General features: G+C 38.7%; 1 protein-coding gene across 1 annotated transcript in view; it reads left to right on the top strand.

Moving 5' to 3' along the window:
- The window catches only part of PTPRN2 (protein tyrosine phosphatase receptor type N2), a 633,980-nt gene that overhangs the window by 537,117 nt on the left and 71,073 nt on the right, over positions 1-25,790 (top strand). Inside the window, exon 14 of the mRNA XM_038127342.1 lies at positions 10,898-11,092. Within this exon, the coding sequence (XP_037983270.1) occupies positions 10,898-11,092 (195 nt within the window). The remainder of the gene's footprint in view (positions 1-10,897; positions 11,093-25,790) is intronic.

Genomic DNA, 25,790 nt, shown 5'->3' with positions numbered 1-25,790 from the left:
GAATGGAGTGATTTGCTGGAAGAGGTTTTGCTGCAGTGGCTCACAGCACAAGCTGCCAGTGGCTGGCTATTTACATCAAATAGAAGGAGATGAATGTGATGAAGTTGAATGTATCTTTGGGAGCAAAACAATGTACGCATATAAATTTATCTTATATAGAGAAATTATGTCATACATCTCCTTCTGAACTGTGTGGTAACAGTATGTAAAGTAACATGGGAATTTGAGCATGTAAATTCTGTGTATTGTGACCCCCAAGAGCAAAATAAAAAACTGCATTTCCTAGTTAACCTGACTGGAAAGCACTTGGGTGTGAAGTTAAAACATACATAAGGGTTGCCTAGCAAGCTGTTCCAAATTTCAGCCTCTTTTTGGAGGCCTGAGTCAACCCAATTGCTCTGCAGGCATTGTTAACTAAGAATTCTGTATGCTTCTTTGAGGGCTTTAGAAGTTAATTAAGGATAAATCAATGCTTGAGGCTTCTGTGAGTGCTGGTCACTCCATTGCCAAAGGGACAATGCAGAAATGGAGGGAGCAAGGAAAAGAATGATTAAGGGCATGGAAAATTCATATGAAGAGAGATTGAAAAGACAGATTATTTCTTCTAAAACAGTAACAATAAGTGGTATAGAAAAGAAAAAATACGTATAAATGAGAAACTGAAGAAAGAGTGAAACTTTTATTCTGTCTTTGGCCACTAGGACAAAGATTTTCAGTTATATAAAGTATGAATAATAAAAGACTAATAGACAAAATCAGCATTCTGCTATCAGCAGAATACAACTGCAACAAGCAGCACTTTCTGCAGAATGTTGTTGATGCACAACATCAAGTTGTTAGCAGGAATCTCAAAAACCAAAGGAGCCACATGAGGAAAAAAAATCCTGTGACAAAAGAGCTAACAATGTTGTAGAAGGTGCCTGTATCTTCATGCCCCAGGTCTTAAAGTAGTCCAAATATGAGTGTGGCCATTTAAGAAATGGGCCTACTTAGAACTTGTCCTCCTGTGCTGTTCCTGTGGTGCATCTTGCAGACAAACTGGTGCTTGGTGGAGAGGTCCAAGGAGAGTAGTGACCCCCTGTGCTTGCATGGCTTGGGAAAAGAAAATGCAGGAACCTCAGTAATGGCCAGGGAAGTCCTTTTATTTGAATGAACACAAACATTAACCCCTTGCTGCTGCTGCTGCTGCAGGGTGTTTAGTGGAACTGGTGCCATGGGACAGGTCCGGGACAGTGGAGAGGGCTGCAGGTCTCTTCTGGCCTGGCACTCTCAGGGCACAGCCCTGATCCAGCTGAGAGCACAGCTGTACAGAGAAACATGGGAGAGCCCAAGAAAAATTGTGCATTTTTGCTGCTGTTGCTGTCTTCTCCAAAATATGAAGTCTCTCTGTATCTCTGACCATCAGTACCAAGTATTAAATCCCTGTTAGTTTGTCCAGCATCTCCTATAACACCAGTACAGCGAAAGAATAGAAATATTGACCATTTTTTAATCCTTGAAGACTTTTGTGATGTGTGATAGAAAGAATGTCAGTACTCAGAGACACAAGGAAACTCATACATTGTATTTGTTCCCATAGTTTAATAGGGTTTCTCTGTATTACCAAAGATTTGGCTCCTAATAACCTACTGTGACTTAGTAGCAACTTTGTTCTTTATAGATGCTTTTTTAACACTTCTGCACTAAATTTGCATTCTTCCCAGCAGAGCTGATGAGGGATTTAATTTTTTTCAGTGGAGAGTGGGTGAAAAGCAGTGAGTTTAGTTTTCAAATCAGGAGGGGGTAATGACTGGCAATTTTGACTGTCATGATAGATGATGTTATAAAAAAAAGTTGGTCACTGATGGCCATCTTTGTTAAATACGTCCTTTATCCTTGCATCGCCTCTGGTGTATGTCTGCCTTCTGTGGAGAAAAAAAAGAAAGTATTTGGGGTTTTTAGAAGTTTTAGAATTTCTTTTCCCATTTCTCTGACTGCTTTTGGAAACTCTGTTACCATGAGTGCAGTTACACAGATTTAGGGAGAAGCAATACTAGTCTTTGCAGTGGGGTAGAATAACACTTTTAGATATAAACTGGTGGCTATTTTGTTTCTCTCCAGGCTGGAAGTGCTCACTGAGTCCTGCTGGCTGCTGGGAATCCTTATTTCTAGCAGAAATGATCTTCCATTTTCAGTCCTGCAGGGCAATAAAATAGTGGACTACACAGCCTTAATGTACAGCTTTCCTGAGAAACTACAGCCGTCTTGGGACTGCATTTTTTGCCTGCTTTGGGCCCCAGGCAACTATAAATGCTGGGAGTGAAAGAGGAAACATTTGTGGCTGTTATCTTTAAGAGCACTGGCGTCTGCTGGAAGCTGGTCAGCCCAGCTTTGGGTGGGTTAGACAAAGTCAAAATACACGATGGATTTACAGGTGGTTCTGGTGGCCTTTCACGTTAATTCAATTGTTGCTATGGTTTATTTGTAACCCATACTGTGCTGTGTGGCTCTCACTGTGCTAGTGGGGAATTTTCTCTGCCAATTCATATTAAGGAGCACCTGTGCCCTCATGAGCATGTGTTAGAGTTAGTTAAGATGAACAAAACATGGCAAAGGTGAAATTTGTTTTACATGGGGTTTTTTTGGGGTTTTTTTTGTTTGTTTGTTTGGTTTTGGGTTTTTTTGGCTCTCTGGTTACTCCTTTAAGAAATATTTCCTCTTCCAGCTTCATACTTGCCCTATACTCATATACTTGTAAAACATTATATGCAGGCACAGCTGAAATGTGGTCAATGCAATTTAGAAACCAGCACTACTTGAAGCCACTTTTTTTGTGGCAGGTAGGTCAATATGATATACCATCACTTCCAGAATTGCAGTTGTCTGGACTGCAAGGCCAGTAAAACTCTGACATTGTCAGGAACAACCTGAGAGGAAATTGGGTTCTTTTACACCTGTAGATCTCAGGTGGCTTCAGGTACACAGGTACTGATTCAGGTACTGATTTCCTTGGAGTCATCCAGGTAGTCCCTTTAAATTCTTAGAGAAGCCACCATGATGCAGGGAAGATACACAATGAAATTTTGTGATTCTTTAGACTGATTTGGAAGAGTATCTCCTGTTTGTGAAGACCAGGGTTCTGGAGTCCTGTTCCACAAAACTTGTAGAAATAAAGGCTCTAAACTGTCATACTCATGCAGTCCCAGTCAGTGGTCTTTTGTGGTTTTGTATGGGAAAACATTCCCCAGCTGAGCAACCTAAACATGGTCTTCAAATTTCACTGACCCTCTGGAAAGCAGTATTATCCCCAAAGACACCTGTGCTTTCCTGGCACGGATTGCAGGGCAATATCATCATTATTTCAGAGAAATGTGATTAGACCTATGCTGTCCTGTCTTCCTTGGCAACGTGAGTTATGTAGGAGATATCTGCCTCCCTTCAGGAGCTTCTGGACTATTCAGATTGCTTCATCATTGATGAGGGGTTGCTGAAAGAATGAAAGTAAAACTATTTTCTGAAGCTGTATTGCACAGACAGCGCCTTTGGTTCTGTGCAATTTTCATGTCTGCTGGACACCTGGAGATGTGCATAAGACCACGATGGCTTTTCATTCAATTTGGTAGGATAAGACTGTGCAAGTGTTTGAATTTAGAGAGAGAGAATAAAACAAAGAAATCAAAGAAATTTTAAAAAAAAGTAAAATTCATTTTTCATTTAAAGTTAGCTATATTTTCTTTGCCTTCCCCTTTCTTCATGGCCTCGACATGAGTCATCACCAGGAAACCCACACAATGCTAAAATAATTGAAATTTTAGGTTTCACAGGCCACAGTCAAAATTGAGGTTTTGTTTGGAGAATGATTCTCAAGCCTATATTTGGCTGTGATGCTCTCAAAAAGAAACAGCATCCCTGGGTTTTAGATCATATAAAAATCAAGCAAAGTAATCCCCACCCCGTTCCAAGGTCCAGAGTTATATTCAGATATACAGAGTTTGGTACAAGAGGGCAGATAGTGAACTGAATTGGACACATGAAGGCTGCATTGACAATCAAAGAAATTTATTTTGCTTTCTTCTTTTCTTCTTATTCTTTTTTTTTGTTTGTTTGTTTCTGTTCCTCCCAGGATCTATCACATACAAGTCTAGATAAAAATGAATTGTTCAGAGAATGGATGTGTAATGATATGTTTGATGCTGTGTCTTTCAAAATATTACTCTCAATCATTTCTTCAATATATCCCTCTATCCCTTTCCTGAAGGGACACAGATATCAGATATAGTTGCCTTTTCTGAGAAGGATAGAAAATATACATGCAAATATTCCATGTATGTAAACAGCTCTTTTATTCCTGGACAAAAAAGTATGTTAAAATTAAGCTAAAGCTTGAAAGTATATTTCAATAACTCAAAAATAAATGGTAATAAGGCTGTAATTATCCCCAAAGCTACAAACACAGTAAATAAGTTAAAGTTAAATTTATAACACCTGAAAGCTTATCAAGTATGCAAAAGCAAAACAAGGGCAGCCAAATGACTTTAGCTTCACCCTGTAGTAACACTAAGCAAATTTAGTTAGAGAATAATGATGTTTATAATCCTGGATCCATTTGTTTAAAAAAAAGAGCTTATGTTATTTTTTTTCATTTTTTAAATCCCATTGTCTTATGACTGCATCCATTGCAGAACAGTGAAATCCAGGCTGTACGTGCAAACCTCAGCTCGCCTGTGAATAATACCTCCTGAAAAGGGGAATGAGACTTCTGTTGAATTAAATGTATTAAAGCTGAGGGGAAAAGAAAAAGCATTTTAAAGGTCTTATTCATCCATACGTAGCGTATAGATTACATATATTCTTAATCTTCATTATACACTTTATTAAAAGGTGTAGTCTTGAATAATTTAGAATTAAGTGTCAGCATTTTAATTTAAAATATCTGCAAAATATGTTCGTTTCACATATAAAATTAACACAGTGTTCTTGTGATCATGCCTGCTTAAGCAGATTTGTTTCTTGATTGATAGAATATTAGGCAGGTCAGGTTGGAAGGGCTTGGTGTACACTCAGCTATCACTTTTAATAAACAGTAATTTCTTTGTTTAGTGTCGCTGCATTTTCTTAGTAATTATCCATGGAAAGCTTTATTCTCTCTTATATTTTGCTAATTCTAGAATAAATTTGCCACACTCATTTCTGGACTAACTCAAATGGTTTCCATTTTTATTTGCTAAACAAAAAAATTCTTTAAAGTGTGGAAATGTTAGTTCTATTTCCTGGACTTAATTTTTGGTTTTGTGCAAATTTTGGGATCTGTTACAAAATCTATTATTTTCATTAATATATAGTAATGAAATGATGTTTCTTTTCCTAATTAAACTGAAAAATTGACATTTCCCTCAGATCCTAGATCTCCTGTTAGTCAGATCTTAGGTGACAGTGGCTGGGAAAGAAGAGCAGTGTTTTAGATATGAAGCTATTTTCATTTGCTTTGGACTGAACATTTATCATGCTCCTGGTACCAGCTAGAAGAGAATGATTCATGTGCCATTGTCACATGGCTGGACTTGGAATACCTGAAGGGGTTGCTTAGGGAATTTGCATTAAGTCTTTGCAGCATCCTCTCTGGAGGCAGCTTTGAGGTGGAATGGCTCGTGTTTAATGTCTGCAGAGCTGAGGTGAACGCTGGCCATGTCTTAACTGGAATGCCCCAGTCAACTCTACTGCCTGTACTGTGTCACCTGAGGTTCTCAAATTCCATTTTTGCAAATAAAGCTAGGGAAAATATTTAAAATTACCCATTAGCCTCTGTTCCATCTGGGTTTTGTTCTATGGTTACCTATACTCATAATCCTTACCAGGGCATGCATATATATATATATATATATATATATGTGTGTGTGTGTGTGTGTGTATATATATATATATATATATATATATATATATATATATGTGTGTGTATATATATATATATATATATATATATTTCCCTCTAAAACCAAATGTTTCATTAAACTGTGTAGCTTCAATGGATTTTCCAATTTCCTTAAGTGGATTTTCCAGTAGATGACAGATAAAAATTTCTTTGAGCTCCATTTTGCTGCCTTGCCCTTCTGTGACACCAGTGGCTGCTGCGCATCACAAAGCCACATGGCAGAACTCGCAGCTCCTGTCACTGGCTGGTGACATGGCCTAACACCTCTGCTGGTAAGCAAGTCACATCTCCAAACCAGCCTGGACAGGTATCTGTGGGCTCCATTTATGGACAGACTTGGTGCCTCCTTGTTTGAGAGGAGAGTTTCTTACCTCTTCAGGTTCAGAGACCCACGTAACAAAACATGGTGGCAAGACGGGCTCTCAATTTTGTCAATTAAGGAGGTGCAGCAAGTCTCTTAATGCCCTTCTTTAAATGTGGAGAAGCTGCATTTATGCTGCAGAGTGGTTCATTCACAAGTGGAGTGTATGGATTCAAAAATCTATTTGTACCTGAGGAAACAGTTGCACTTCATGCTTCTCCCTGTCTCTGTATGGACAGCCAATATTAGGAATATTTTAGAACCTCATTGTGAAGAGGATTGGGGGGTTTGCAGGAATACTGTTTATGGTTTGTTTAAGGTTATCAATTGTGTGTCAAATAAAAAGCTCACTGCAGATGATCATGGTGCAGTACTTTGAACTCATTTAACTCAACATTATTTACAGAATATTTATCTTGGTTATGGCAGTTTTTGTCATGCAGCGATATTACTTCTCCATTATATACTGCATGTGACCGCCATATAAGTTTGATAATAAATGTTGGGAAATAAAAAACAGAGTAAGTGCCTCAGTATGATAGCAATTCCCATGTGATGGGAAATAATGTCATAAACTTCAAATTACCTTTTAAATAAATGTTTATGTCCAACCCATCCATTAGATCATAGCCTGAAGGTCAGGAGGATCGTTTCTTCATCTTTCACTGTATGCATTATGGTTGCTTTTTTAGGTGTAAATGATGTTTTTAAATGAAGAATGGCACTCAAACTATACACAAACAATGGCTAGACATTACTGAGTCTCAGCATGGCAGAAATAGCCTCAGCCACTCTGCTAAATATAGAAATGCAGCAGTAAATTGAATTCATTCTTAGAAAATATTTTTAATGGCTGAGACAATACAGAAATGCAGTTCGTGTCATTCTCACAGTATGAAGCTTTGACATTTTAGTCAAGTTTGAATTCTAGTTGTGGTTTGTAAATGGCTGATTTGCAAAATGCTTGTGAGATTAAATATTTTGGAGAGGAAGGCAGAGCACACCTGAGCATGCAGAGAAGTGCACAGGTAACAGATACTGTATTTAAGAGGGTCTGAACCATCTAGGGCTTTGTGCATTTGTGGAGATGCCAGCTCAGTAAGTGCCACGGGATGGGGTGAAACACCCCACACTGTGAGACCCCACTGTTCCCAATGCCTTGTGTAGGAGGGGAACGCTGATGACCCATGTCAAGGCCAAATTCCACATAAAGACATTTCCCTGCTTTGAGCTGGACGTCCCTTGTCCGTATGTCCTGGAGGAACCCATATGGCTCCCCAAAAGACCCCATGCATCAAAGCTTTTACCTGTGGTGGTCTTGAACATGTTATCCCTGCAGTGTCAGGCTAGAAACCCAAGTGGGAATGGCTGGGCTAGCAGAGAGGTAGCTTTTGGAGAAGCAGAAGCTGTAGCTGTGCTGAGGTGGCTGATGTGTGTGTGGGGATGGGGCAGGTTCCTCAGCCAGGGCTGGGCTGGCTGGGAGAGGGGGAAGGAAGAGCTGTCGAGGGCTGTCAGGCTGATCTGGAAATAAATTCCACCCAAAAACTTCTGTTTAAAGGCAGGGGAAAACCCATTGTCATGGAGATTTAAAACTGCAATCAAGAAATTCAGGGGTGTTTTTGCTTCAGCTATGATTTGACCTTCCTGTTTACATTAAAGATTTTTTGTGGCAGAGTGCAGTGACGTGGTTGCTTTGTTTGAGGGATTTGAAAGTTACAGCAGTTCTGGGAATCACTGTTTTGGTTCTATATATGTCAGGAAAGAAATATGTTAATATCTGAGATAAGGTACATTTTTTTAACATATTTAAATTTGTTATGATTCTCAACTTCACCTTTTTCCACGAGGACCACGAGCATGTTAAACTTCATTTTAAAACTACATTTCTTAGTAATATATATATTACTTTATGTCCAAAAAGATCTTTTGGTTAGAGGTTAATCTGTTCCAGAACCAATTGTCTATAATATTGGGTTTTTGTCATTATAATTCATGTAAAAATGGTACATTAATTTCTTAGAGATCACTTGATCTCACTTCTTTTTTGTTAACAGAGGTCTATAATCCTTTCCACAGCAACCACTTGTAAAAGCAGAGGATTATGACTTGAGGCAGGATATGAACAGCAGGAACAGATCAACTTAAAAACAAAGATCCTGTTTGAGTACAAATGCTATTGTTAGCACAGAGTTGGGGTGAGTCAAGTGGCAGGATGTCTATTAGAATATAATAAATTCATATCAATGCCCCATGGCATGCTAGCCAGAAGACAGATCCTTCTAGCAGTTATGTGACAGACTTCTTATTCTTATACCTTTACTTATTATACTTTTGCTTAGTCCAATAAACCATTCCCTCTAGGAATGGCTGATGTCTAAACATCTGAGCAGCTTTTTGGTTTTTTGTAGATTTACTTTTCTGTCTAAAAAGCTTCTACTCTGCTACACTTTTTCCCAAAATCTGCTAAAAGCAGGGATTTGAAATTACACTACTGCAGGGTCATTCTGAGGTTAGTAATAGACATTGAGGACTATTGCTATCCTTTCTTATAAAGTGTGTGATCCTCTAGCGAAAAGGAGAAAACTAGGTTTTTGCTTTGTTCCTGTATTTAAAAATAAGATATACAATGACATTTTTTCCTTTATTAAAAAGTCTTAGGTTTAATACTGATTGTTTAACTGACCTATCTAACAGCAATACATGTGACTCAGCTCAACGTACTTTTGAAGTTTAATTTATTTTTCTTATATTTTTCGTGTTAAGGTTAGTAGGAAGCTACAAAGGTACCAACTGGCAGAATACATACTAATCAAGTGTAGAAACCCCCTACTTTTGGTAAAAAATAGAAAAACTCTTTCATGGCCTAGAAAAAATCAATAAATATACAAAAATGCAGTGATGGAGTTAGGTAGCAGTTTCACTTGTGACTGTCTTCTGTACAGTTATTCCAACGACTGACACCACGTAGAATTAGTAATCTCTGCTTCCCAAGCTTCTGTTGACTATATTTTCGTAATAGACAGTGAAATATATCCTGTCTATAAATGATACAAATTTTGTCTCAGTGTATCTTAATTTGTACATGCACACATACATGTATGTGTTTATGTATATACATACTGTATTAAATACTATCAAATAGTAAAAGTCCACATAAGCATCTCTGGTAAATAAGTGGCAAAGTGGCAAAAAATGGCAATTAAGACAGAAGTTTTGGTAGAAAAGAATATTTGAAGGGGTCTTTAATCATTGTCATGTGGTGACAGCAGGAGACTAAATGATGGTTTCAGGGAGTTTGTTTGAATGCTGGCATGGATTAGGATCCCCCTTCAGTGTCCTAGAGTTTGCAAGGTTTAAAAAGCCCCAAACATAGTCTTAAGTTATATTTCAAACTCCTGTCTGAAAAGAAGATTTTATTGCAGTTGATAAATAATGGTTTTCAGATCATCCTACTGATGGCACTTGGGCTGCAACTAAATTATCAATGACTAAGAAAACAGAAGCCATGGCATTCCAATGGCATGAATTTTTCAGCCTGTATTATTTTGTTAGCCTGAGGCAAAAGATTGAGCTCTTAGTACTCATCTGTGCAGAATGAGTAATCTGAGACAAATGTATACCCACACTGTGTGTGCAATTTGGCCACATCCTATAGACTTGGCACACAGCCAAGGACCCCTCATGGACAATAGTCATGTGTTAAAAATGATCATTTTATTACAATATCTGTGATCTCACCACCACAGCTGATTCTAACAGCATTACAACATGACAGTGTGACTGTGGGTCTGCTCATCCTATAAGAATCAGAATTTTATGTGGGTCTGCTCATCCTATAAGAATCAGAATTTTATACTATCAGGAGTTGGTTTTACCAGCAGGATTTTCTGTTACCTAACCAGAATCCTGTATATTTGCACGAAATCTATGCATGAGAGCAACTGAAAATACGTATTCCCAGTGCTATCTATTTTGGTGTTTCAACATGACTTGCATTAGTGTGTGTGATAGCTTGAATTTTCTTTCTTCGCCAAAGCTGCTTAAACAATACAATGACAGATTTCTGCTTTTATTCTTCGTTAATGTCATTCTTCATCCTCTCTGCCCCACATCAGGGAGGAAGTGTTGCGAGTTTGCTATTTTAATGAAGAGAAATGAGGCATCTATCAACTAGGATTTACATTGGAGAGCACATCAATTCAGTTGCCTTGAGCTTGCTGAGTTTGCATATCCAGGGCCAAGCATTGCTCTCAATTACTCCCTTGCAACCCCATTAACTTCAGGAGGTTGTGTGGTTCAAAAGTGGCTTTGCAGAACGTGGGGGAAAAAAATATATATCTGCTAAAGGAGTAAAGCTCCAAAATATGATTTTTGGCTATCTATATGGAGATGTGCATGCAGTTATAATTGCACTTTTGAAAGGTTAGGGTCGTCATCGTGTGGTAATTTCATTGAGCATCCCTTTGTAGCTGTGCTTAACAGAACAGACAGCCGCCCAAAAATTACTGCAGTGAGGAGGAAAACACTTCCAGCACTGCAAACCTACTGTAAATCATCTGTCTTTAGTAGACTCTATCCTGTAATTACTCTTAACTGTAGGTTGTTTTCTCCTCTCTCCCTCTCTCCAGGAGCTATGCCGGCAGCGCATGGCAGTGAAGAGCTCTGATCGCCCGGAGCCCCTGCACTCGTCTCGAATCAACAGCGTTTCCTCCCAGTTCAGTGATGGGCCCATCCCCAGCCCCTCAGCCCGCAGCAGCACCTCGTCCTGGTGTGAGGAGCCAGTCCAGTCCAACATGGACATCTCCACCGGTCACATGATCCTGGTAAGGCACTTCTGTCTTCGTGGCACGAGCAGTTACGACAGAATTTTAGGCACCTGCTCAGCTTTTGGAAAGAGAGAGCTTTAAATGACAGGGAAGATGTGTTTTCACATGTGGAAAATATTCCTGAGCTTCATTGGTAATCTGAACTTTGTATAATTAAAACAGGCATTTTTATTTCCTTTTTTTTCATTATATCTTTGATTTTCTTCTCTTGGGAATGCTCTTTTGACATGAACGTATGAATTGTTTGCATGCTTGCTTTTAAGAAAAAGAAGCCCTGTGGTGTCCTCTTGTCGTGTTAATTTATGTTTAGCTCAACTTGGACAACTGAAGAAGGCTGCCAAATTTCAGATCAGCTCACTGCTTTTTCTCATGTGTCTCCAGTGTGTGGAGGTATCTGAGCTGAGAAGGCAACAGAAGATTAGTGATATGGAGCAATTTATTTCTGTCAGCCTTAGGAAAGGGGTCTGAATTTTGAGCCTTGCCTGGATTTTTTTGTTTTGTCCTTGGATGAATTTCTTCCAAGCTGGATTTGTCATGTTCGAAATGATCCAAATATATTCTATTGATGGAGTCTATGTTGGAAACCTTGGGTTACTTCCAAGCACAGCTTGCGACCAGTATCAGTGTAGAAGATGGACACATTAAGAGTTTTTTGTGTGTAAGAGTCAGAGTCCAGCGATTGGGACTGGTGGATCTTGTTTCTGTCCTGCTGGGAGAGCTGTAGAGTCCATTTTTTGTGCCTTATTTTCATATTTTTTTAAAATATTTACTGCCTCTCTAGAGTGCATTGACATCAGCTGAGTAGAAGTTAGGTTGTGATGAAGAACTTGGCCAAAAGTTGTGTTATTTTGCTTGTATATTCTGTTTTTACCTAAAGTAAGCATCCTTTCCAGTTGGTAGTTTGCCATGTTTTTGCAAACTTCTCTCCATCATGTCCTACTTTTGGGTCATAATTTTTAAACTTCTTTCTTTTTTTGGACTTATATTTGAAAGTACTGTCTTCTGAGGTATTTTTCAAGTTCTTACAAGCCAACCTCACATAATGGAGAAAGGAATGAAGGCAGGCAAAACCCAAAAACCAAATTTGATCTCAGCCAAGCTACTGACCTCCTTCAGCCTTGATTGAGTCAGCTATAAAACTGAGCAAAAGCCGGGTGGGATTTTAAACCAGATGCTGCCTCATAGTTTATCATCCTGAGTAAATACATCACTGCCATCCCCCTCCAAAAGTAATTAATTAATTATTATGTTAATATCTGGTAGACAAGTGCAGTTTGAAAGGGCTGTTCCCATGACAGGAAACCATTTGTTACAGTTTTGACTGTTCCACTTTTGCCTTATCATAATTAAAATTCACTTGATTTCCTTTCATAGTTAAGTAAAATACTTGGGGGCTGGGGGCTGCTGGGGGAGGATTGGGAACCCCAAACATTTCCTGTTGCCCAATCTCAAAATAAATACAAATTCTGAGGCAAAAAATGTTCAGAAAGATCTAGGCAATATATGTATATGGAAATAAGAGCAAGATTTCCTATGTAGATGGAAATATTAATTTAACATTTGCAAACAGTTTCAACTACTTCAAATTGAGCAAAATTGTTTTCAGTGATATTATTGGGAAACATAAAGAATCATCTCAAAGTCATGTTTAAAGGAGAGAAAGTTGCTTAGGGGTACCACTTACTCTGGCTCTGCAAATTTCTGCAAAATTGTAAGAAGGAATTGTCTTCATATGGCAGTAAATAAACTTTAAAAAATAGTCAGATTGGTCAAGATCACTGTTACAGTGTTCAGTGTCCGTAATTCAGTCAGTCCTGTTTAACCCTGGATGAACTCCTACATGTGTTAACTATCTAACAGCAGATGTTGTATCTTAGATGGTGGGGATTCAAAGAAAGATAAAGAAATTCTGTAGGGTTTTGAGAGTGCAAGCCACACAGAGAGAGGAAAAACAGTTTATTTGTTAAATCTAACCTGAACAAACAAAGATCAGTGATTCAGGGGAGTCTGCCTATGTGCTGTGACATACAGGATGGGGGAAAAATTGTTCTTAATGGACTCAGATGATACAATTAGGAAGAAAATATGTGTTAGCATTGAAATATGCATTTAGCTTTGCTATCAGGGCAAGCCTAATAGGAAGGTCAGGCAGGCAGTGGGATGTTTACTTAAGGAAGCAGTTAAACCATAAATACAAGATTTGCTGAAGGCGAAGCTGGGTTAGGTTTACATGGAAGGATCAGCATCTCTCAGCTACAGCACAGAAGCAGATGATTGGGCTTGATCAGAAATGCTCATGTTTTGAGTCACTGTGGGTCACAATGAAACCAGAGAGCTGACCCAGTTTATGGTCTGCACAAAAATAAATGCACATCTCTGTAACACCTTATTTACCTGAATTTCTCTCCTTCTGGGGATGCTGTGGCTTGTTGGACCTCAGCAACAGAAGCAGCTCACCAGAGGTGAACTCTTCCTCTCTTTGCCTTGCAGATACAAGTGGAGGAGAGTCAGGAGATACTTTGCAATTTTTATAGCATTCAATAAAGCACATTTTTAAATTCTTCTAATTTCCCTCTGCCACAATCCTCTTCCTTTTAAATTTTTTTAGATATTTTCTTTGAAAAATATCTCAGTGCCCAAAAAAGCCATGACAAATATTAGCAAGGGGCCTAGTAAGAATGGCAAATACCCTCTGCTTTGCGGGGTAAATGCACTTATAAGCCTGCAAATGTGTTTTTGAGCTCCACAATGTGCAGTGAAGGGGTAGTTAGCTGAGCTAAGGCTCCTCAGTCCTTTTTGTTCATGGGTGCCAGGATCTCCCTAGAGAAAATAAAACAATGGATTACTGTGTAAAGTGGCAGCAGGAAATAATTTCTTTTGATTCATAAACAGAATAAAACTTTAATGAAGATAGCTTAGAAGTGTGTGACTGTTGAATGACTCCATGTAATCTTATTCAGAGGTAGCATTGGTCAGAAATGTTGCTGTAAAGCTGTTGAATTTGCTGGAAAATGCTATCAGTCATACCTGCAGTCATATCTAAGTCATCTCAGCCTAGGGTTTGTTGGAGCTTGGGTTGGCCACAGGTATTGTTTTCTTGGAGGACTTTCCACTTGTTAGCCCATTGTTTGTAGTGCTTGAGGTGTGCAGAAGCCAGGAACCTTCCAAGCCCTGTGGCTGTGGGGCAGTCTCCTCACTTAGTCTGAAACCAGCCTTCAAAGGGAAAAACCCTGCATTTCTGCCACTTCCCTGTGCAGCCAGGCAGTGCCTCTGCACTGCTGCCAGCAGCGTGAGGTGGTTTGAGCTGTTGGCAGGAGGAAGCAGGGAGGGCTCAGGAGGCCCAGAAGGACAGTGATAACAACATTCAGAGGTTTTTTGGTTTTTTTTCCTTTTCACTGTCTTTTTCATCACATTTCTAACAGGAGGGTGGCGCATATGGCACATTTTGATTCTGTCTTTCTAAAAAATCCAAGCACTTTGGAAAGTGTAATTAGAGGAGCATGTTTAATGCAGTCATGTTTGTGGCATTGACTGGCTGGTTTCAGCATGAGCAACAACTCAGGATGCGTGCTCTCATTTTGGTCACCACTGGTTTTGCAAGAAAGCATCATTCAGAAGGTCACAACAAGGGAAAGAACAGGAACTTAAATTTCCACCCATTTTATTCTCATTAGTATGTCTATATTGCAGCTGACAAGAGAAGTTCTAATAAAGGGCAACAATTCCTTTTGCAGTCCAGCAAGAAAACCAGAGGAGGTTTAAAAGTGATCAGGGGAGATTTAGTCTCCCTAACTTGGGCTCCTATATTTTAGGCATTTAGTGAAGCGTTGGTGTTGACTTGAGTCCATAAATTCCCCCTCTAGTTGATGAAGTGGGTAGGTGGCTCTGAAGGTCTCTAGAGAATTAACAGAGAGTGGATTTCTCTTGAGATGCCTCCTTTGTGCCTGCACAATCCAGTTGATCTTTGCAGCTTACATGAAAGAGTCTCTTTTATTTGTGCTGTAGCACAAGCTCAGCACCAAGGTGGATTGGATCCTACACCTGCTTCATGTATTACCATGCTTTTTTTGGTTAAAACAATTATATTCTTTTATGAGGTTTTAAATGAAGAAGGGTACTGCAAGAAGAGAATGTATGCTTTTGGTGATAACATGATGAGGTTGTTATCTGAATACCATATAAGAGAGGGTATTTGCAGAAGCAGAGGTGATTTTCTGTGTTTTGCAGGTTTTCTCCTTGTAAAGACAGATGTGCAAAATTTGGAGCATTATACATAAATTAGAATTTCAGAAAGTGTGAATTTACAAAAGGTCTTTTTCGGTATTTTTTGTAAGCTGAAGTCTTAGGTGTCCTCTCCCAGAGGGTATGAAACTGCTTTATGCATTGGAAGTAATAATAATATGTGATAGTTTGTGATGATATACTTTTCAGGAGAAGAAAGTTGCATACTTGGGCTGAATGAGGTGATGAGAACAGATGAGCAAGAGCCTGAAATCTATGGCCTTTTATCTAAGAGATATAAGTCTGCTTAATCCCCTTGTCTTTGGCAATATGCCTGTAAAACCAGGAGGACATTCACCACAGAGGAGTGAAGGATGGCCTCATATAAGAACTTTCTGTCAAAAGTCCTGGGACTGGTTGTGTCCCAGAAGGTGACACAACCTTAGCTGGGGACATGAGGTGGGGGCCTGGTGCTGCTAAAACAGGCAAACCCCAGGTGCTGGACTTTGCATCCACTTAATTTTGATGCTGAATCACTGGCAGGATTGCTGTAGGACTGGGAAGGGTAACAGGGAGAGAATAGTTTCCAAGATTGAACCTGGGGGGTTTTGATGATATTGGTTTCCTGTGCTCTCTGAATAGTAACTTTTTGATGGTTTCTTAGCAATTTCCCCCTCACTATGATTTTTTGAAGTGAATTCTTTTTTAAATAAGCTCTATGGGGTAGCAGCTGTAGATATTTTTAATTGAATATGGAAGAGTGTAGAACTGAGTGACTGAAGACACATTGCAACAAGAAAAGGTATTTGCTAGATCCTGTACTACATCTTGCTGAAATTCCTTCATTTTATCCCTAAAGCTGCAATAAAATGGGAAGCAAAAGGCATCTAAACACACTTCTCTAAATGAAGAGAGAAGCTCCAGCATGTAAGGACAAATAGCACCGAGATAGAAGCAGGTGTACTTTCCACCTTGACCTTAATCCATATACACACTGAGCATCTCCTGAGCAAAGCAGCACGCAGGGCATGAGTGCAGTGCACTGCCTGGGGACACAGATGCTGCAGAGGTGATTAATTCTGGCAGGGACAAAGGTGAGGAGTGCAGGGATGGAAAACAGGGTCTTTGTCACAATCATTTGTTTGATTATTAAATGGATTCTAATATTTGTTTCTTTTTCCCACCGTCTCCTTCTACCAGCATTAATACCTCTTCCTGCATCTCAAGAGTATAAATACCCTGTTTAAAAAAAGCTTGCCACTGAGAAAATTAAGAAAAAAATCCTCCCTCACATGGGAAGGGAAAAAAGTCAGTGGCAAAGTTAAGCTAAAAGCATAAACTCCTTACACATGTTCTAAGTGGATCTAAATCCCAAGTTATCTTTCAGCTGTGCCAGTATAAATAGTTGTGGAAGTCTCACAAAATTAAGTCCCAAGAAAGCTTTGGCCCTAAAGGCCATTTCATCATGAACAGTCGGACAGGAGGAGTCACAAGGGAAAGGGCTGTTATAAATTGTGTTACTCAGTGACAGGATAGCCAATATCCCAAAAAGACATAAACACTGTGGATGGGAAAATCTTTACCCATCTCTCCCTGAGTTGTCATGCTTTTAGGGACAAGAAGAGCTGGCTGCCTCCTGAAAGATCTTCTGCTGATGAAGATCTTCTTCTGTTTATCCCTTCATTTTACATCTTTTTTTCCCTCTCTAAATTTTTAAGTTGTTTTGAAGCCTTTGCCTGTGTTTGTTTAAAGCTGGGACTTGAGATACAGGAGCAAAGAAAAGCTGCAAAGAAAAGTGAAAAAAAATCTCATGGCATATGGAAACAGCTCTACTAATAGAGCCATAAATCTAATAAATGGATGTATGTACTACATAGATTACATCAATAAAACTCAGAAAAAATATTCATGAACACGTTACCCTTTGATTCTTCCATTTTATTTGTTTCATAATAAGTTGCTCCCATTTTCTATATTAATTTTGTTGAATGGGCCCTAGGAAATAATGACAATTGCAGAGTCAGTATTAAATTGAGAAAAACATTCCTCTTGAACCTGGTATAAAATTGATTTTAAAACCTTTTTTTCCCTAAATTCTTCCATGCCAGTTGTTTTCCCCTAATGTATTTATGATTAGAAATAACTCACCAAATTTCGGTGACTACATCTTACTCTGTCATTTGACTGTAAAGTGTTTATTCCAGCTTTGTTTAAGCTGCTTTGCTTGAACACTTTTATCCAACTTACATCATTCCCTAAGGCTTTTAGTAGAAAGATGAAGAAAACATTTCTCTTAATATTCTAGATTACTGATTTTAAAAGTGTCACATTGAGAGAAATATGTGACACAAAACTAGGTTATGCAACTGTGTGCACCAAGTAAAAAGAAGAGATCATTTTCTTGGCTGAAACAAATCTTTGTGGCTATCTGGACTTTTTTCTGTTTCATCCAGCTTCCTTGCATTTCTAGAGGACATCCAAGTAATGTCAAGCAAGACAAGTATCAGCTGTAGCAAGTTGCAATAGATGGGGATTTAATGAAAATTATCTGAGTTTTGGTACTTCAAGTTGAAGACAAGGAAACTCACTGGATACTCAGCTGCTTCTGAGAGTCTCATGAACCATGGAGTCTCCTGGAGATGAATATTTATCTGGGAGATCTTGTCTTTTGGCTCCAAATGCATCCTCAGTGATGAAGTGCTCTTGCTGTATTTTTCCTATTGTGCATGCTCACATAATGCATTAAATCCTTGATAACTCATTGTAGCAGATACAGCAGTTAATCAAGTTTTGGATTTAGCAGATGGAAATGCCTGTTTAGAAGGATACTAGAAAGAGGGCAATTCAGGAAGACTTCCCAGGCAGGAGACCCAAGATGATAATATATGCCACAGAGTATTTCTGAGCTGGTGGCAGAGTTCAGATATGAGCAGGTGGTGAGTTTTGACTCACTGTGGGGTAAAGAAATTACTCACATGGGTTGCTAGACATGGCACACTGCTAAGATCAAATGACATGTGGTGAATGGGACTACAGCTTCAGAGCTCTTCAAAATGTGTAAGAGTACAGGGTGAAAGTAGGACTTGCTTCATGATACTTCCAAAGAGACATAATATTGGCACTGTGGTTTTGCCCTGCTATGCCAGTTGCAGTTTAGGATGCCCAGGAGAACTCCCATTGATATTTTGAAGAGCTCTTTCTCTTTGTGTGGGCCATGCCAGCAACAGTTACTGAACATGGCCTGGTTATTTACAGTTCAATCCCTCCACTGATTCAACAAAGTCTGATTCAACAAAGTTCTTCAGGGCAAGATTAAAAAAACTTGTACTTTGCTTTCTGCAACTCTTTCTGGGATTAGACCATAATTTGGCAGTGTTTTCTGAGTAAGGTAACAGAATTTGGGTGGTATTTGGAAAATTTGATGTGTAGGACACAGACAAAATGCTCCTGTGATGATCAAATTTTGCATATGCACCCACGACGCAGCTGTGGAAACATTTTTAAATAAGGAGATAAACATTAAAATAATCTGTGAAGTTTGCTTGGAAGTGGATGACATAGTATTTGCTGTTCAGTAAAAGAGGACTGTTATACTTTGTGGTCAAAACCAGGTAAAATATTCCACCCTCAAATATTACATCCTTACCCCAGTATGTCTTTATAAAAGACATGATTTTACTGAGTTTTTCTCCTTTATGTAACTGTCCTTTTGTTTCAGACCAGAGTAATATCTTACTTTTTTTGTTTAGTTGGCAGCTCTCCCTCAATGCTGTCATGTCTCCCTTATCCTCTTCTCCTAAACTCATGAGCTAATGCTGCTTTAGGTTGCCAAGCTGGCCAAGAAAACCCTATTCATAGCAAGGGAGAATTATGAGCTGCCTCTTGTTGCTGGCTGTATGTTGGACCTTTGCATTGAGCTAAGAATAGAAGGGAGGGGTGATAAACTGCCCACAAGCATCATCTCCTCCAAACACAACCTGCCATTGCTCTAGGAATTATTCTCCGGCCTTTTTCTTTCTGGGATGATTACGAGGGCTGATGTCCAGGTCCTCAAATGTTTTTATCCTCAGTCTGGTCAGTAGTAAATCCATCGAGGTTTGTTGCAGATGGTTGATTTCTGGATTTGACCCATCTTTAAAAAATATTTCTCTGACTATGTATCACAACTGTGTTATTTTTAAGATGAGTTATGTGAAGGTTTGCCACCTTCTGACTGGGCTGTTTGTAGCAGCTAAAATATTCCCATGAACATCCAAAAACTCCACTGCACATAGCAACTAAGCTCTAGTAGCTGTCAGACTGCAGTGAATTGAAGCACATTTCTGTACATCTTTTATTAAATATGTGCACATGCAGCACATTTCCTTAAGGAAAATAAAAGATGACAATGTCTCCTTTTTGGATGCATTGTATGTGTACTTCAGCATTGAAGAGAGTCTGGTAATTATAAAGCTGTTTAAGTGATTTTATTTTAAAATTATAAAGGTACTGAACTTGAGAAAACAAATGCAGTCAGTTATTTACTACTGACTACCTCTCTCATTCTTTCTGTATTTAATTTAAGTGGACTTTAGCTGGTTGCAAATAGAAATACTAAAGGACTAGCAATGCGCACCATGATTTGTGTTCTTGCTGTCATGCAAATTCACAGAAAAAAGGAAACATATTAAAGAAATTTGATAAGACCAGGTGGTCTGAGTGAATAATTTCCCTTTCATTAACATATTCCCCTTATTAACTCTGTAATTAATTGTACATAGCTAAGGAAAGCTATGGAAATTGCATTTTGAGATGTATCAAAGCTGACTTTATGCTTCAGACTTCCATGCAATTTACTATTAATGAAGCAAGAGATGGAGGCCCCAAATCTATAATTATTACTTACTATTTGAATGACAAGCAAAGAATTTTATCAGCACAGTTTCAAATGAAAGGGGATTAGCAGCTAATGTTGAAATTGTTAATCTTTCTTATTAAAATAATTTTGACGAGAGTGTTTAGCCTGAAAGAGGTTTCTGGAACATCATTTACCATTAAAACAGCTATTTTCTGAGGCTCAGTATGAATTTGTCTAAGTTTGACAGCAGGGTGCAAATATTTTTTAAATGAATGAATATTTTATGGGAGCTAAGGCTGTTCATGTGTGAGCTGATGCCGAGCTGCTTGCTGTGTGTATATTCCTAGAATGTGTAGCAGGATGGTAGCTCAGTATCCATCTCACCAAAGTGAAGATGTCTACTGAGATAACAAGGGGAAAAAAGCTACAGCAGGAAAATCTGAGAGCTGAAATTGCACCCACGGCTGTGTCTGCAGACGAGTGATTAGCGGGTGGGAGCCCAGGCACAATCAGGCCCTAGATCTTGGTGTTATATTTATGACACAGTGTTACTTCATGTTTATTTAGGCCTTCTTATACCTTTAAATACTGGTATATTTTTAGGATTTGTATATTGGTTTTAGTATCATGTGCCTTGAGATGACTGTTCAGTGGTGGGTGCTTCATACCCACATGTGTGCTTGTGTACAAGTACCATGAACAGCAATAGTATCCTCTGTAGGTATAGATAAATATTTGGGAGCAGACATACAATGTATACAACTTTTCTGTATTAATGGAAAACTGTTTAGCATTTTAAATTTTAAAACTTTTCTCTTGCAATATTTGCAATTTTTGTCTGTTACAGCAGTGTATAAATGAAGCTGACAAGGCTGTTTGTGTTCCTTGGGATGAGGAAATTGTGAATATATAGTGACATAAATGGTGAAAAGCACAGCAGTGATAATTTCTAAAATTTAATTTGCAGTGGTCTCAGCCACATCAGTACTGGAGGAGGTGTATGTTAAAGAACCCTTTTAATCTGCCTGTGTCACATTACAGAGAAAAGCTAATGGAAAAGATGTCACATGTCTTTGCCAGTGACAAATTTTACCAGTAGAATAGATAGAGATCATTTAAATGCTTTAAGACACTATTTGCATGAGTAGATTGACTGTGTGCAGAAGTACCGTCAACACCACAAACCCTCACGTACCTGCTCTACCATGAGATTACTCCAAGCTTCACCTCTGTGTGGAGCACGTGGAACTTCACTTCTCGCCCCAAAAACTGCAGGTTGCAGAACTAAGCTTTTATCTGTAGTCCTACAATGTTCCTTGGAGCAATCTTGCAGAGGGAGTACTGTTGCAGCAGGACGTGTCCTGAAGTGGGCATTCACTTCATTCATCAGACAATTCCAAAGGAATTTTAGCTTAACCATAGCAGTTGGTAAATAGCATGCAGTAATGATACCCAGAGAAGCACTTACATCATGAAATCATGTTTTTGTGTATTATAATTATGTGTAGGGCCAAAGGCATCAAGGGTGCTTCTTAAATGGTGTAGACTGTGGAATTAAGAGACAGTGACCATGCCAGTGTGGTAGGCTGCGGTGGACTGAAAAGATGAAATTTTTCAAGGATGAAGCTAATGCAGAATCCAAACCCAAAGCTTTTCTAGATGCAGGAGTATTTCTGATGCAGCTATTTATCTACTGCTTTATTTGCTGCTGGGGAAGGCACCTGGAAGGGTTGGGTTTATTAACCACAGCAAGCTAAGATGCCCAGGGCAGTGCTGGCTCACAGCAGAGGAGTATCCTGCTGCTTCTCAGGTGTGTGTGTGTGTGTAATGCCTGCCTGAGAAAAGTGCATTCTTCATTTTTCATTGCCTTCTTTCACCTTTTGGCATCTTAGTTTGCATTGGACCAATTTGATTGAAAACATCATGATAGTGTCTAATTGCTGTAGTAAATGTACTAATGGTGCCTAATACACTACTTCTTCTGGAAGTCCATAAAGGGTGTTTGTTTCATTTGAAGCTCTGTTGTACCAAGAAAACTCTGTGGTATCTGAGGGTATCCACCAGCATTTGACTTAGCATATGTGTGTCCTCATAACTGAATTTTGAGAAACTTTGTCCTTCAGGTAGGATTCTGGGGGCTGATGAAAGAAATATTGGATAAAGTCACCAGGATCCTTTCAACTCACGTTAGTAACCAAAATAATAATAAACTAATGCTTATATACTACTTCAGATCAGTAGATTCAAAGCTCTTTTTAAAGGTTGCTATCATCATCCTCTCATTTTAGTCCAGGAAACTCAGGCACAGACAGGGAAACATCTTGACCAAGACAAACCTTAAGGTTGGAAACAGAGCCAGGAGTAGACCCCCATTCCCTAGTGTCCCTGTGCTGACCTCTCACAACTCATCCTATTGGCTTTTACAGAAAAAGGATTGTATCGAAGGATACTACTTTAGCCCTTTAAAGTCACTCATTACTCTTTTTTAAGACGTGAAAGTATAAAGGAATTCTGGACTTGGGTTTGTCAGATTTCATTCTGCCAAGTTTAGTTTTCACCTCATTATCTAAGAGCAAAATATCCCATATTTGGAGAGCTAACTGAAATATATTAAATACATATTGAAAAAGCTTGTGAAAACCAAACTGAGGATGTGCAGTCTATAGTAAATAACTCTGTGATGGAAAAGGATGCCTTCCACACATTTTTTGAGTCTCTTCTGAATTGATAACAGTTTTCTTCAAGCTCAATCTGCTAAATCCTTAGCAATCATGCACATGCACCAAATTTTAGGTTCTTTTTCTTTCTGTATAACAGTGAGCTGTACTTTTACTGTCTACTCAAAACTACTGCTGTCACCCCCTCAATGTATTCTCCTTGTTCAGCAGTTGAAGGGAAAGGTTCCAAGGAAAAGAAACAGCATGCAACGAAATGTTGAGAGTTCTCAGTTATGACCAAAATTTGCTTCTTCCCATAGCATTTAGCTGTGTTCTGGTTTTTGTTTTTCTGACTCTCTTCCTTTGCAGTATAGTGTCTTCTTTCATAATTTCACTTCTTTGTTGACCTCTAGAGTATGTTCTTGGCTTCTTCTTCTGTCCTCTTTCGCATTGTTTTTCCCTTGTTCTTATTTTGCCCTCTGTCGCTTCAAATATTTTCATCTGTGGATTAGACCAGTGTTCCTCAAACTTCTTTAAAGTGTTATTCTTTACTGGCTTCCATGGAAACCCAAGAGTCCCAGGAGTAGGTAGGATGTCTTCAGCTTATGCACTTCTAAAGCTTTTCTACCATCACTTCACAATCCCTTTTGATTGCTTTCATGAGAAAAATAGTGGAGAATCACTGAGCTAGGCCAGCGTCAGTTGGAAATCCCATGGTGCATAGATAAAAGGTTACCTGAAAAATGGGACACTTCCTCCAGATTTGGGAGCTGGGTAGATGCCAGCTGCATCTTGCTCACAGCCAGCATTGCTTATTCTCCTACTGCATGTTGTTTCAACATGGCTGTGAGTGTGACATGGAAGGGGTAGGGCAGAAGTGTCTTCTCTCACAGTCGTCTCTTTTAAGACCTGAAAGGTTTTCTGTGAAAAAAGAGTTTCTTCATTTCCTACTGTCATAAAATCATTTGGGTTGGAAGAGACCTCCAATATCAAGTCCAGCCATTAAAAAATCAGTTTTTCATTCAACCTGCTTTCTGAGCTGTCTTCTGCAGTCAAGCTCTTTGTTTTTACTATTGCACTGAGTTTGCTCTGCATCAGCAGAGCTGGCAGCTCACTAAAGGTGTTGCTTCTCTGTGTGCAAACATGGAACTTCCATGGTTCCAAAGTGGTCCTGAGTACAAGGATGTGGTCATTGAGGATGTTTGTGGAGTTTGAACTGTCTGGTCCCTGTTACAGGAGATTTCTAAGGAAAGGCTGATTATCCAGTCTGCTCTTTCCCTGCTTTTTCTCCTAGGTAACCTGATGGTCACTTGTGCATAGCCTGCCTCTAGGCTGTGGGTATAGCAAGAATTGCAAGACTTCTTGGATTTCATATTGCATGTTCTCAATTTCCTACATCCTCTGTGTGTGTTTAGGTATAAACTCTATCAGTTCAATATCTTAATTTGCCCCAGCACCCAAAAAAAACCCCAAACCCACACTGAAAAGCAGAGGGGTTTTCCTTTTTGAGTTATTATTTTTCCTGGAGAAGGGCTTTTTGACTTTTATTCACAAGTTTAAAAGTAGCAGTAAGTAAGTACTTATCCCTTTGCTTTAGTAGGGGTATTATGTCTGTAAAAGAAATATTTTCCTGTCTGCCCTCAAGATGGCCAGTGTCTAACATAGTGATATTTTTCCAGACTATCTATAAATCACATCATGTTCTGTTTCACTTGGATATACTTGGTCATGGTTGCCTGAGTTTTGCTGGTCTCATTATCTCTGTAGAACTTGACCACGCTTGAAGAGAGGATTATTTTTAAACATGATGTTTTCAGAGTTCTTTATTTATCTCTTGGTAATTTTTATATATATAGTAAAGGAAGATGACTATACAAGTGCTCTGAAAAGAAACACAGACTGTAATTCATTAAAATTTAAATTTGAAAATACAGTATCCAACAGGGAACCCAAATTTAGATGCTTAATTGAGTTAGCAGGGTTGTGAGACGAAGCCAGGGAATTTGTTTTTGTGTTTTCAGCCAGGTAATTAGCGTGCAGTAATATATTTTTAAAGTTTTCATTTCAGACACACAACAGACGTATAAATGAATCACAAATATGTCTTGGATTGTGGTATGGTGTTAAAATATTAGTAAGAAATGAAGTGAGAAAGGATCATCAGAAAAATTGATTTAATGTGTAAGAAGAAAATAGCAGTTTTCTGTGAGAATGGTGTTGGGTGTCAATATTTATCACAAAGAGTCAAAGGACTTAATTTGTATATTTTTGTTCAGTTTTCCAGCTAGTTTTTACATGCTTGTGCTTTTGCATTTTAACAAAGCTACCAGAAATGCTTCCCAAAATGTCTCAGTTGATGAATTCAGCTGACACTCTCCTTGGTGCCAGTTCCTGTACTGCAGAGCTGTCTTTAATGGGGAGGTTTGGGCTGAGTTTTTTCTTGTTTTGGATTTATTTTTGGTTTTACGAAATGTCACAACATATCCCATGCTGTGAAGTATTTGGCTAAGAGGTTTAGACCTTAATTTTTTGAAGTAAGATTGTTCCTTTTTGTGAAGGCTATTTATTATTTGAGATTTTTGTAATGAAATCTAATATAAGAAGTATAGAAATGTTAGAAACTGCTTTTGGATAATTCATCTTTTACATGTATTATTTGCCTTGGCATGTCTTTGCATAAACAGCATTCAGCATGTACATAAATTGATCTACTCACCAGATACCTAAACCATGTACTCCTAAACAAAATCCCCAACCCAAAATCTGTACTAATTCCATCACAGTCAGAACATTTGGTATACTTGTAATTACAAAAAAGTTCTCAGATATGAATTCAGGATTCATAAAGGTGTCCTGACTTTTAGCCATGTCTATAAGCATGATCAAGGGGTTGAAAAACAGCTGTCAAGAATATTCCTGCAAAAATTAGTGTTCTAGGAGCATAGTCTGTGTCCCTGGGAAATTCATTTCAATGTTTTTG

The sequence above is a fragment of the Motacilla alba genome, chromosome 2 (genome assembly GCF_015832195.1).
Source record: "Motacilla alba alba isolate MOTALB_02 chromosome 2, Motacilla_alba_V1.0_pri, whole genome shotgun sequence".
NCBI classification, from domain to species: Eukaryota; Metazoa; Chordata; class Aves; order Passeriformes; family Motacillidae; genus Motacilla; species Motacilla alba.
The sequence above is the reverse complement of the archived record's forward strand: the minus strand, read 5'-3'. Positions and strand labels throughout refer to the sequence as shown.